Genomic DNA, 12990 nt, shown 5'->3' on the forward strand with positions numbered 1-12990 from the left:
AATATTTTCTTAGTGCATTCACATAACTGTCATTAGCTTTTATTACAATTACTCATAAATATCAAGGGATATATTAACCCCTTAGATAGGGGTATATCTCAAAGCACATTGTAACAATCTTAAGATATGTAGGTCAGATTTCAAAACTTTTTTTCTAAATTTAAGGTGTTATACACTTGAAAATATTTTGGCATCAACTTATTAAAGGACGTTCAAAAATACAAATAAAAATTGTTAGAAAGTGTTACTGCCGAAAAGTAAATAAACAACTATTTCTCTTTTTTTTTAATCTTCTAATTAAATTTTAAATTATTTTTATTTTTTCCAAAAATAAAATTACAATGTGCTCTAAAGTCTGCCTAACAAATTACTGGATTGTGTTTTACAGATCTAGCAGTATACTTTTGTTAAAGGTATTTATTTAGCCAGTTGAGCATGTCCTTTCTTGCTTCTTCAATGTAAGGTTTATCTTGAGGGTTCATATCTTCTCTCTTGCGATGTACAAAACCATGAGTTTGTCCAGGGTAAATTTTAACTTTGTAATCAACTTTACAGTGTTGTTTTAGTTTCTGCTCCAGTAGGGTGACCTGTAACAGAACATCCTTCCATTAGTGACATTGATTTAACCTGTTATTTTTACCAATTTTCAGCTTGCCCATTATTTAGTTTCCTGAAAGATGTGATGTATCCTCATCTCAGTGCCTTCTTTAGTAATATCACACTTGGGCCAGACTAGATTTGTTACCCCAATTGTATTTTTATAGGCTCTTTTCTTCTAGTAAGAGGAGAAACCATCATTGAACTATGACTGTACAAAATTACACAAAATGTATAGGTAAGTGGAATAGCATCTTTAAAGGTCTCTGCAAAGATAAAAACACTTGTTTCCTGATGTGGGGCTTACTACCATGAGTAGTCCAGTTGGAAGCAAGCACTACAGAAAGTAGTAAGTAGTGGAGACTGGACCGAGAAATGGGACAAAACTAGAATCGCTTTGAATTTGTGTTTGGGCGGATGGCAGTTGCACAGATTCAAAGCTTGTGATTCTAACCTGCTCCTATGATTTTTAATGGAAAAAAACAAGAGTGGATGCAAGCCTGCAACGTGCCTTCCTTTCGGCTCCTGCGGAGGCTACTCAGCTCCCTCCTACTATGATTCTATACACTTTAAAAAAAACCCAAAATCTATATTTTGATCTGGAAAATATTGAGCACTGAGCCTATATAAGTGTTCTGGTTCAGACCGATCTGAAATGTTACAAGAAAAGCTTGCAGTATTTTAGTGTTGTTGAACCAGAGCCTGAGCCAAGCTTAAGCCTTGAACTTTAGCCTACATGGAATCCAGATCTGTCTAGTTTAGGGTGACCAGATGTCCTGATGTTATAAGGACAGTCCTGATTTTCGGGTCTCTCTCTTATATAGGCTCCTATTACCCCTCACCCCCGTCCCGATTTTTCACACTTCTTGTCTGGCCATCCTAGTCTAGTTACTAACAATGCCTTTAGATGATGAACAGGGTGGGGCTGGTAGCCGTGGGTAGGAGGACCTGGGCCCACCCTACTCTACTGGGTCCCAGCCCAGAGCCCTAACAGTGGTGGAGGGTTCTGCCACTGGGTCAATGGGATCCAACTGAAACATGCTTACTCATGCTCCAGCGACAAAAACGGACTAAAGTCTAGTTTCTCTGGGCTACTTCCTACCCCAGCCCAGCTGCAGGGCTCTGTAGTTCAAGGGTATTCCATCATCTTGGGATACAGGGCTGACAGCAGTCCTGGAAACTCCTATCAGGGGTTGGTCTCCTCTGGGGGTAGGGTGCGCACAGTGTTGATTCAGCTCTGGAGTTCTGCAGCTAGTTGGAAACATCTGCCTCCTTCCATGGCTCCAGCCGAACTGAGCTGCAGGGCCCTCCTTCTATGCTTCCTGCCACTCCCCTCTGCTTCAGGTACAAGGGGGTGGGGTTGGCCCAGCTTTGCCCGCCAAGGGGAGTGTAGTGGTCCCTGGAGCTCAGGCTCGGAGGGAGGCCACTCTGCCTGGCTACAGGGTTCATAATCAGCCCCTCTAGTTTCTCTCAGCTTTGTCAATGAAACTACAGTAGTTAGTTTTCCCTTCCAGGGAAAACTGCAAAATTGCCAGAAATGTCTTCCCTGAAGGGAAGGAGCTCCAGCAGGAGGGAATGACTCGGAGGGGAATAGGGAATAAAAACTAAGAAGGGTACAGAGAGCTGGCTGCCCTGATGGAGGATGGATTTCCTTGAGGTAAACAGAGAACCTGGAGACCAGATCCTCAAGTGATATAAATCACTACAGCCTCATCAGAGCTATTCTGACTTACACTAGAGGAGGATCTGACCCCAGCTGTTTGCAGGGCTTTTTGCCCTCTGATTGGCGTTCATAGACTGTTTGAAAGCCTAGTGAAGAGGAGTGGCTCTCTTGGCCTTTGTGGATGGGTAGCCTAGGAATGGCTAGCAGGAAGAAGAGGGGAAGCCTAGGAATGAGCTGTCCCTCTGCAACTGTTGACCCCAGTTGCACCAATTCAGGGTGTTGACCTAATGTTGACTGTTTGCTCTGGCATTTTGATTAAGGAGGGTTTCGTCTCCTGAGCCTGCTGAATGCCTTCCTTTAGACTCCGTCTACGGCTACTCACCTCTCTCCTACCATGACCCCCTTATTTTATAAAATCTATATTTAGAGATGGGAAACATTGACAGTATGCCTTTAAATAATTTGTGAGAACAATAACAGGCGTTTTTATACCCTTTTTAAGAGGCAAGAAAGATACTAATTAATTTTCTAATTTCTCCGAACAAAATGTTATCTTATGAAATAAATGTTTAAAAAGCAGTGAGGATATAAATGTGTTTGAAGGTGAACTTACTTGTTCAAGAGGGATGTAATCATCATTTTCACCAAAAATGAAGAATGTGGGGTGGAGCAAACTGTATCTATCCTCAAAGTACTTTATTATTCCTAGAAAAATTAAATACATTTAAAATGTTTATAGTGAGCAATTTAAAATGGTTAACACTAAATCAAAACATGAAAGTTACAGATGGAGACACGGGATCTGAACTTCCTCTCTTCCAAAGCTGAAGTGAGGCTCCAGATCCAGTGTCTTAGGCCAGCTCTATAACTGGTCTACCTGGACCTGCACTGGCAAAAAAAACATACACGTATTTCCCCATCAGTGCAGTTCCACAAGTAACAACAATGGACAAGTCTGTGTTGTAGACAAGCATTTTTACCACCGTGTTGTCTAACCTTGGGTTGGATGGCTAACCTACAACTTCCATCATTGATACCCCTGCTGGAGCTGTACTGGTGGGGAATTACTCACCTGACTTTTGCCAGGGTAGACATACACTGCAACCCTGAACCCAAAGATCTGTGGGAATATCTGATTCAGGTCCTGTTCAAAATCCATACTTCATGGCTTGGGTCAATCTTTTGTGAAAATTGTATGTATTACATTAAGCCTTGAGTGCGTGCCTGGCATTTTGCCTCACTGAAAAAGCCTACAGATCTAGTGTTGACACAGACCAAATGGTTGAGACACAGTTGTGCTGAATGTGATGTGCCTTTATCATCAGTTAGAAATGGTATAAGAATGAGCATGCTGTAGCAGACTATACAAAGTTGATTTTACGTTTTTTTCTGTTATGAAAGCTTCATAGATCTAGGGCTACAAAGATGCATATAAGCATTCATAATTATATATACACATGTATGATTTCAATTTAAATATATTCAGAAATATTAATGCAAATCACTAGGCAATCTATATTGTATTTGTATTTTACTATTTATTTACATTTAAAGAATAATAAAAAATCCACAGAAAAAGCTCTACATGCTCTGACAATTAATTAGACATATATTCACAAGTGATGACCACAGAGCAACAAAAATAATCATATGGAAATAATTAATTAACTTGGCAGACCAGGAAATCAAAGCAGCAAAATGACCTTTTAAGGCCCCCAGGAAGTTGTCCCAACTTTCCCCATAATCCACAGCACATAAATTAAATTGCTGTGGATTATATACAGCAATAGTTAAACTACATGCTATATTTATGTATGTGAGCTCAGGTTTACATGCATTTTAAACTTACCATATATGGCCACCCCAGTTTTTAATTCAGGATTTTTCAGCATCAAGTGATGTACAGCCATTCCACCCCAGCAAAATCCAATGACACCGATCTTCTTTGCATTGCATTGCTCCTTTAGATACTTCAAGACAACATCAGCTTCCCTAACACACGTAAAGAAAGGTGAATTAAGGAATCTAATAGCACTCCCTGGAAAACTGGAAAGAAAATACAATTGGTTTATAAAATAGTCATTCTAGTTTTGTTTAGGTTTTTAGTATGTTCTTGGAACACAACAACTCCAGAATTTAAACTGCAGTTTTGAAACATGAGTTGGCAACTATATGAAATACATGAATATTTAATGGAATTAGTTCATCCTAGAGAATAAAACAGCATAATGCACGAATAACATACTGAATGTGTAATGAGGTGCAATCAGAACAATCTTTTACTTTACATGTATTAGGGGTTAGAATTTTAATTGATTCTATATATACAAGTACAGTTGGACAAAGGACCAGATTTCTTATCTTATCAATTAACATTAATAAAATTTAAGTGAAGCCCATTCAAGAGAACATCATTTATGATCACATTATTAAAAATGATCGCTTGAACTGTTTCAAGGGAAGTAAACATTGCATGAAGTCAATACATTTTGAAAATGCTGAATGAAATTCAGCAGTGAAGTAATAGGTGTAAATGGTGAAGTGTAGTTAGGTGTAAAGGGTAAAAAACAAGTTTAAGTGACTAGTAGAGTGGCAGAGGAGTGTAACTTACGCTGATCTGGGACTTCATGGGTGTGCAATACAAATGTAAGTTACACCAGCTTAGTAGTCTTTGGTGACCCTAGGAAGCATGGGGGCAGTGTGACCTAAGTTAAAGTAAGAGAAACCTGCTTTATCTTGCTGCCTTTTGATAGGGTTCCCCGCCTCCTTTCCTTCGATGGCTCCATCTCCACTCCTGACATATATAAATTATAGCTGTTTTGCACACCTGCTAAATGTCACTACTTTGCCATTGACTCCACCATTTACATAACTACTAATTTGACCCACAGATTTCCATGGGATTTGTGCTTTCTTACTCCAAGCTGCATCTGGTCCATCATGTTTTAGGACTTGATCCTGGAGTCCTTACTAGGGCAAATCTATCAATGAGAGCTATGTACACATGCAGTCTACTAAGAAGTGGGTTGTAGCCCACGAAAGCTTATGCTCTAATAAATTTGTTAGTCTCTAAGGTGCCACAAGTACTCCTGTTCTTTTTGCGGATACAGACTAACACGGCTGCTACTCTGAAGTCTACTAAATATACATCTTACCTGTCTATCTTGCTGGCATCTCGAGTTTTCAGCCAGTCATTAAAGGTGGACCAGTCATCAGAAGGTTCCCAAGGTTTTTGTCCCACAAAGAAGTCTGGGCAGATGGCTCTATATGAAAAAGTAAAAATTTTAGGTCCATAGAATAGCAATAAGGAATAATTATGGGACAGTCTGTGTATTTTAATGTGCATTCATTCCATGATGATCACACACAATTATTATACAAATTTGTTCCTATTACTTGTCTAAATCTAATAAAATGATTTGAGAGAACTTCCAGAGCATGGCAGTTTACTTTGACCTATTAGACTTTGTTAATTAAGGAATCTGATGAGCTATCAACTGTTATTAAAATACCCTAAGAACTGATTATCAGTTTTGCAGATATTCTACAATTCCCAAGAATATAAATTTGAGCTTGAAGTAATGTTAACCTAATATTGTGGGAATGAGTCAATGTTTTTATTATATTTCTGAATACAGTACTCTTATAGGGCCTGAGTCAGCACTTCATACTCAGGCAAAATTCCATTTTTCTTCACTAGGACTTTTGCCATTATAAGTAATGCTAATTAGGACCAACAAGTACAAGGCTGTTTAAAAGACACTACAGATATTTTAAATAATATCTCAGAAACTTGAAAAATCAGATGTTTGTTTTTGCTTTCCTTCTTTCCTTCTTTATGCATCTACACACTGGCTAATTATTGTAAGTAGGGCTGTCAGGCGATTAAAAAATTAATCGCGATTAATCGCACTGCTAAACAATAATATAATACCATTTATTTAAATAGTTTTGGATATTTTCTACATTTTCAAATATATGATTTCAATTACAACACAGAATCCAAAGTAGACAGTGCTCACTTTATATTTATTTTTATTATAAATATTTGCACTGTAAAAAACAAAAGAAATAGTATTTTTCAATTCACCTAATACAGGTACTATAGTGCAATCTCTTTATCATGAAAGTTGAACTTACAAGTGTAGAATTATTTACAAAAATAACTGCATTCACATGGCACTGTTGTAGCTGGTGTTACAAGATACTTATGTGCCAGATGCACTAAAGAGTCATATCTCTTCATGCTTCAACCACCGTTCCAGAGGACATGCATCCATGCTGATAACGGGTTCTGCTCGATAACCATCCAGAGCAGTGTGGACTGATGCATGTTCATTTTCATCATCTGAGTCAGATGCCATCAGCAGAAAGGTTGATTTTCTTTTTTGGTGGTTCGGGTTCTGTAGTTTCCACATCAGAGTGATGCTCTTTTAAGACTTCTGAAAGTATGCTCTACATTTTATCCCTCTCAGATTTTGGAAGGCACTTCAGGCTCTAAAACCTTGGGTCGAGTGATGTAGCTATCTTTAAAAATCTCGCATTGGTACCTTTTTTGTGTTTTGTCAAATCTGCAATGAAAGTATTCTTAAAACAAACAACATGTGCTGGGTCATCATCCGAGACTGCTATAACATGAAATATATGGCAGAATGCTGGTAAAACAGAGTAGAAGACATACAATTCTCCCCCAAAGGAGTTTAGTCACAAATGTATTTAATGCATTATTTTTTTAACGAGCGTCATCAGCATGGAACTATGTCCTCTGGAATGGTGGCCGAAGCATGAAGGAGCATATGAATGTTTAGCATATCTGGCATGTAAATACCTTGCAATGCTGGCTACAAAAGTGCCATGCAAATACCTGTTCTCACTTTCAGGTGACATTGTAAATAAGCTGGCAGCATTATCTCTGGTAAATATAAACAAACTTGTTTGTCTTAACGATTGGCTGAATAAGAAGTAGGACTGAGTGGACTTGTAGGCTCTAAAGTTTTACATTGTTTTGTTTTTGAATGCAGTTATATAACAAACAAAAAAATCTAATTTGTAAGTTGCATTTACATGATAAAGAGCGGTGGTGGGCAACCTGCAGCCCGCGGGCCACATGCAGCCTGTCAGGGTAATCCGCTGGTGGGCTGCCAGACAGTTTGCTTACATTTGCATGGCCGCCCGCAGCTCCCAGTGGCTGCGGTTCACCCTTTCCGGCCAATGGGAGCCACAGGAAGCGGCGGCCGGCACGTCCCTGCAGCCTGCACCACTTCCCGTAGCACCCATTGGCCAGGAATGGCGAACCGCAGCCACTGGGAGCTCCAGGCGGCTGTGCAAATGTAAACTAACTGTCTGGCGGCCCACCAGCGGATCACCCTGACAGGCCGCAGGTTGCCCACCACTGATAAAGAGATTGCACTACAGTACTTGTACGAGGTGAACTGAAAAATACTATTTCTTTTGTTTGCCATTTTTACAGTGCAAATATTTGTAGTAAAAATAATATAAAGTGAGCACTGTAAATTTTGTATACTGTGTTGTAATTGAAATCAATATATTTAAAACTGTAGAAAAACATCAAACGTAATATATTTCAATTGGTATTCTGTTTAACAGTGCGATTAAAACTGCGATTAATCGCAATTAATTTATTTAATTGCCATTAATTTTTTTTAGTTCATCACGTGAGATAACTGCAATTAATCGACAGCCCTAATTGTAAGGTTACTCACTAGTGATCAGCTACTTGCACTGTTTTAAAATTATGACATATGTCTTTAGAAAAAACACATGCTAGCAAAGTCTTTGAAATTCTTCATATGTGTGTGGTTTTAAAAAAAAGTCGATAACATTTTTGGCCTAGCAACTTTGACAATGTCTCTTTAGGAAGAAAGCATTAAGATTGCTTACATGTATCCATTAGCTGCAAGCATATCAGCCATGTATCTGGTATTTGGAAGTTGCCATCCAAATATATCTTGAATCACAATCACAGCTTTTTCCGTGCTGGTGGATGGTTTGCAAATATACGCCTTGATGTGCTCAACTTGTACTTCACGCCCAAGGCCCCCATACTCAAACCTGTCTCCAATGTCACATGGGCAAGGTCTTGCTTCATTGGCCATCTGAGATACAAACATGAAAAGGACTAAAGATATTAAACTATTAATATTTAAGTACACACACAGAAAATGTCCGAATGCAATGTGGTAATGGCACCGTAAAATATGGAATCTATTAATAACCTTAGACATATCATTGATTTTAGGCATGAACTTCTAATACTTGTCAAACAGCAGAGTTTTTGCTGTATTTCACAGAGAGCTTTAATTTGGTTACTTAGCATATATGCCCTTGGGGGCAGGGAATCAGCTTTTAGATTTGTGTGTGCACAGCACCTAGGTTAATGGAGTCCTGGTCCATGACTAGGGTTCCTAGGTGCTTGTTAATACAAATAATAAAACAATGAAAAAAATTAAAAGTAATATCGCCCTAGATAAGATCATCACAAACTGCTGTTGTGATGAAGTACTGTTTTTTCCTTCTTTTCTGTGATGTACCCAGTAACTCATAGTATAGATTAGTCTAGTAGTTTTAAAGTTTTGATATGTGACACAGTGCTTTGGAAGTGAATAATCTTTTATGAACAAGTAAATATACATACATAGTTTTGATTAAACGTAAGACATTTTTATGGCAAGACTTAAAGCTATCTAAAACATTCTGTAATGGGCCCTTTCAGTTTAAAGAAGTTACACTGCTAAAGCAACTTCAACCCCAGGTGTTACAGGTACTTTGAAGAAAGGTGTTTATTTTATATTGATCACATTCCATATAAGAACATACCTAACAAATATTTCACAAACTTTTTACGTATTATAGAAGTGATACATTCTGCCGGTATGGTAAAAAGCTTGTGTGAAGTGAAAATCTTTAAGGTGAACAAAAATGTTATAAGAATGAAGTGACCACAAGGCCTGGTTAACTGCTAATTAGCTATTATACAGAGAGAGGTCAGCATATACAAGTGACTCAAACAGAATAAAGAGAACAGAGCTGATACAGAGGTTTATACAGCTGTTTTGTCTTACTATTTCATTAAGTTAATGGCTACATTCTACTAGTGTCTGACCAACCAAATGAATCAAATGACTTTATATTGCTGCAGAATGTTTCAAGTGATCCATATAAATCACTGCATTGTGGAGTGAATAGTTTACAAACTATTAAACAATGTGGAGAGATTTTACATAAAATTCAGTATGAACTTTAAAATGGACATGTTGCAAAGGCATAAGAGCACTGACAAAGAACATACAGCCTGGTACATAAAAGTAGATGTGTAAAGTTGACTACACTAAGTATGCTCATGGAAACCATCCTGTGGAAGCAGGTTGCTGACCAGGCCCTGGTATAGGATGGTCTAAATAGTTTTTTGTCCTCAGTTTTGCATTTGGACAGACAAGTCTGCATACCCATATGACCAGATGATTTACACAAATTGGTATGACCCAAGAGGTTTTGTACCTATGGACTTCAAATTCCAGTAACACAAACCACAAGCAGTGAACAGTTCCAAGAGCAAAAAACACAGCATTTGTTCTGTCTTTGGATGGTGAGAAGGCACAGGACTTGTACTCTGATAGACCACTTCAAAACTTAGTAAGAAGTATCAGCTGTATGTTGTTTGATTCACATCAGCTTTTCAAATGGAGAAATTCATTGGATTAACTCAACTCTTAATCAGAAACATGCCCTTATGCTCACGGCAGGGGGGGTATGGGTAGGGAGAGTGCAGAGGCCCCGCCTTTGCTCCGCCCTGCCCCAATTCCACCACCTGCCCCAAGGCCCCCCCCGCCTCTTCTCTGCACCCTTCCCCGAGCACGCTGTGACCCCACTCCTTCCCCTCCCTCCCGGAGCGCCGGCAAACAGCAGTTCAGCGGTAGGCGAAGCACTGGGAGGGAGGGGGAGAAGTGGGAACGCGGCACGCTGGGGGAGGAGGCAGAGAAGAGGTGGCAGAGGGAGGAGCTTGGCTGCCACTGGGTGCGAGACACAGGCGGGGGGCGGAGAAGAGCTGGCGGGGCCTTGGACTGCAGCCCAAGCAGAGCAGACCGGGCTGGGGCCCCTTTGGAGCCTGGGCCTGGCGCCATGGCACCAATGATGCCATTGTAAACCCGGTACTGCCCTTCTGCCTGTCAGAGTTGGCAGCAACAAGGATCAGGTTCAGTATCTAGGGGTTCCTTTTCAATAACACAATGCAAAACCGGTTTGAGCCCCTGCCCAGTGACCTGGGACAATTACGTACCACCCCCTGGGTGCCTCTAAGAGGCAATACTTCCCCTCTAACAAGCACAGAGTCTGAGTGTAGCAAAAGCCTTTTAATAAATGAGGGAAACAATGTGGCATTATGTTGGAGAAACACCAGAAACAGGATTCATAACACAAACCGTGAGCAAAAGATCCACCTCAAGTAAGTTGGGCAGTGTCCTTTTCCCCTCAGGGTCTTAAGTCCAGCAACCCAAAAGTCACCCAACTCACAGATGCTGTCCTTGGTCAGTGCAGCCCCAGAGTTCAGAAGTTCATCTGCAGAGTTCACCTCCCAGCATGGGTGGAAGGGAGGGAGGTATGGAGGCACCTTACACTCTCTGCTACTTGGGCCCTCGACAGCCGATTGCCATGCCTCTCTGTGGGGTTCTGCTCCAGTCCTCTCCACTAGCCGTGCCTCTCCACCAGCCAGCCGTGCCTCTCCGCTAGCAGTCCCACTAGCCATGCCTCTCTACCAGCCAGCCACACCTCTCCTCTAGCCACTCACCAATATGTCTTCAGCCCCCCCCAACCAACCAACACAGCTCTCAGTGATTTCATCTCTTAGTAGGGGAGCCTCATGGCTAATGCACCTGGATAGCCTTCTTACTTCAGAACCACTAGCTCAGAGTAGGTTTAATGCGTAAACCTAGGTATCCGTGATTTCAGCTCCGCAGCATGTAACAAAACTCTTACTTGAATCTAAATTAGCTGTTATTACACAGTGGAGAGAGGAAGGGTCAAAGTGGTGTTTAGGGCCCTCAGACAGGCACCCATATTAAACACCACAACACTACTACTCCTCAACTCACTGGGCTGTGGAACCCATGTCCTCTGCCTAGCAAGTGTTGCTTAGTTGAGGGTGAGTCCCTCAGTCATAAAATGCCAAGTATAGTTCTACTGTCCTTGATTCACATAACCAGGATAACAACCCTTTATTACTCCTGCCCCAATAACAAAGAGACTGGGGATCCCACAGCAGCCAAAGTGATCATTTGGGCAAGCACTCTCCTCATGCTAGGCAGGATGGGTGTGCCCATGAAAAAGAGCTCAACCCCTGAAGTCCTTTTCCACAGCTCAACACCAGGGTTTTAACAAATGTCTTAGTGACACGTCAAAAACACCTTTTAGCCTAGGGAAAGTATATCCTAAGTGTGACAGGAGACCAACATGCTAAATCACACACCCCTACCACCCCTACATCTATCTACATCCGGGGGGGGGGGGGGGAAGGAGGGTTACAGAATGAGGTTGTGAGGACTGAAATCAATTCAGGATTTCTTTGGTTTGTTTGGCCTGAATCACTGAAAAAGTTGCCCATGTTCCATAGTGTTTTCTGAAATACAACTTACTCCACATACAATGTATTAGATGTATATAAAGCAACTCAAAGTGAAAAGAAATTAGAGCAAAGCCTACACAAAACTTTTTTTTCATCTGAAATATCTCAATCTCCATTTCATTTCCCTGTATCATGGTGTTGCAGCCCTCTGAGTTTGTTTTTAAAACAGTAAATCATATGTACTTTGGAACTTTTCCCTCCACCTAAAATTGTAGATTAAATACTAACCTTTGGTGTCTTGTGCTTGGCTGAGCAGTTGATTCAGTTCTGTTGCTGTTTAAAAATACAGCAATTCTTTTCTTTGAGGGTAATTTATTTAAAGCTGTCCAACTTCAGGAAGACAGAACGAGGCTGTTCAGGAAGACTGAACAAGTCCTGTCAAGTTGTTTCACATTTGTCCTGACCCTGAACTTGTATTGCCAGATCTTAGTTAATGAATCACAATTTTATCTGCAAGACTTAACCGGGTGTGTATTCAGTTATTTTACCATTTCATTTTAAACAAAGGCTGTGCTGGTTCTAGGTTTATTTTTTGGCTTAGTCACAAGATTGACATGTTTTGTAATACAGGGAAATTTACTCCATTGATGACATCTATGAAATCCAAATTGGCCAGAAGAGTACAGGTCAAACCAGTCTAATCTCTCAGGTTTGTATTCAGCAAAGAATCTAAGCATGTGCTTAAATTAAGAATTGGTGATTTAAGCACATGTTTAAATAAATACTTTGCTGAATTGGGGCCACAATGCACAGTTAATTGTAATGGACCAAAAATGTGAAGAGGATAAATCTCAAGGAACTTGGAGAACTTTTCCTAGCACATTATAACAATATTAAGCGAAGTTCAATCTGAGAATCATTTAAAAGAATTCAACTTGAAATCATGTGTTAATAACTACAAAAGAAAAGTACAATTCATTTTAGTGTCAAAAAGTCTCTGCAATGTTCTTTGTCAGACTTCTATTAATATGGCCTTTGTGTTTTCCCTAAAATATAATTTATCAAATATTTATCCCTAAAATAATTATAGAAAATACTTTCCCCCTAAAAATATAATTTAATCAAAAGATTATCACAGTATACTAAGTGTTTT

At 39.9% G+C, this 12990-nt stretch overlaps 1 protein-coding gene across 1 annotated transcript; it reads right to left on the minus strand.

The window, feature by feature from the left end:
• Positions 1 to 275: 275 nt before the first annotated feature.
• On the minus strand, positions 276 to 12965 carry LOC112111091 (carboxymethylenebutenolidase homolog). The gene is made up of 6 exons (XM_024206372.3): positions 12126 to 12965; positions 8162 to 8376; positions 5416 to 5523; positions 4110 to 4252; positions 2874 to 2965; positions 276 to 587 (listed from the first exon to the last, which is right to left on the minus strand). Exons 2-6 carry the CDS (start codon positions 8374 to 8376, stop codon positions 408 to 410), a joined length of 738 nt encoding a protein of 245 aa, XP_024062140.2. The 5' UTR covers positions 12126 to 12965; the 3' UTR covers positions 276 to 407.
• Between the last annotated feature and the right edge of the window lie 25 nt (positions 12966 to 12990).

This window comes from Terrapene carolina, unplaced genomic scaffold, assembly GCF_002925995.2.
Source record: "Terrapene carolina triunguis isolate 2854851 unplaced genomic scaffold, T_m_triunguis-2.0 Scaffold580, whole genome shotgun sequence".
NCBI classification, from domain to species: Eukaryota; Metazoa; Chordata; order Testudines; family Emydidae; genus Terrapene; species Terrapene triunguis.

Excerpts from the sequence above, each read along its gene's own strand:
- LOC112111091 (XM_024206372.3), bottom strand. The coding sequence starts at position 8,376 with ATGGCCAATGAAGCAAGACCTTGCCCATGTGACATTGGAGACAGGTTT. Across the intron at positions 4,253-5,415 it reads GATGCCAGCAAGATAGACAG|GGAAGCTGATGTTGTCTTGA; the intron begins GTAAGATGTATA and ends TACGTGTGTTAG. Across the intron at positions 2,966-4,109 it reads AACTGGGGTGGCCATATATG|GAATAATAAAGTACTTTGAG; the intron begins GTAAGTTTAAAA and ends TAATTTTTCTAG.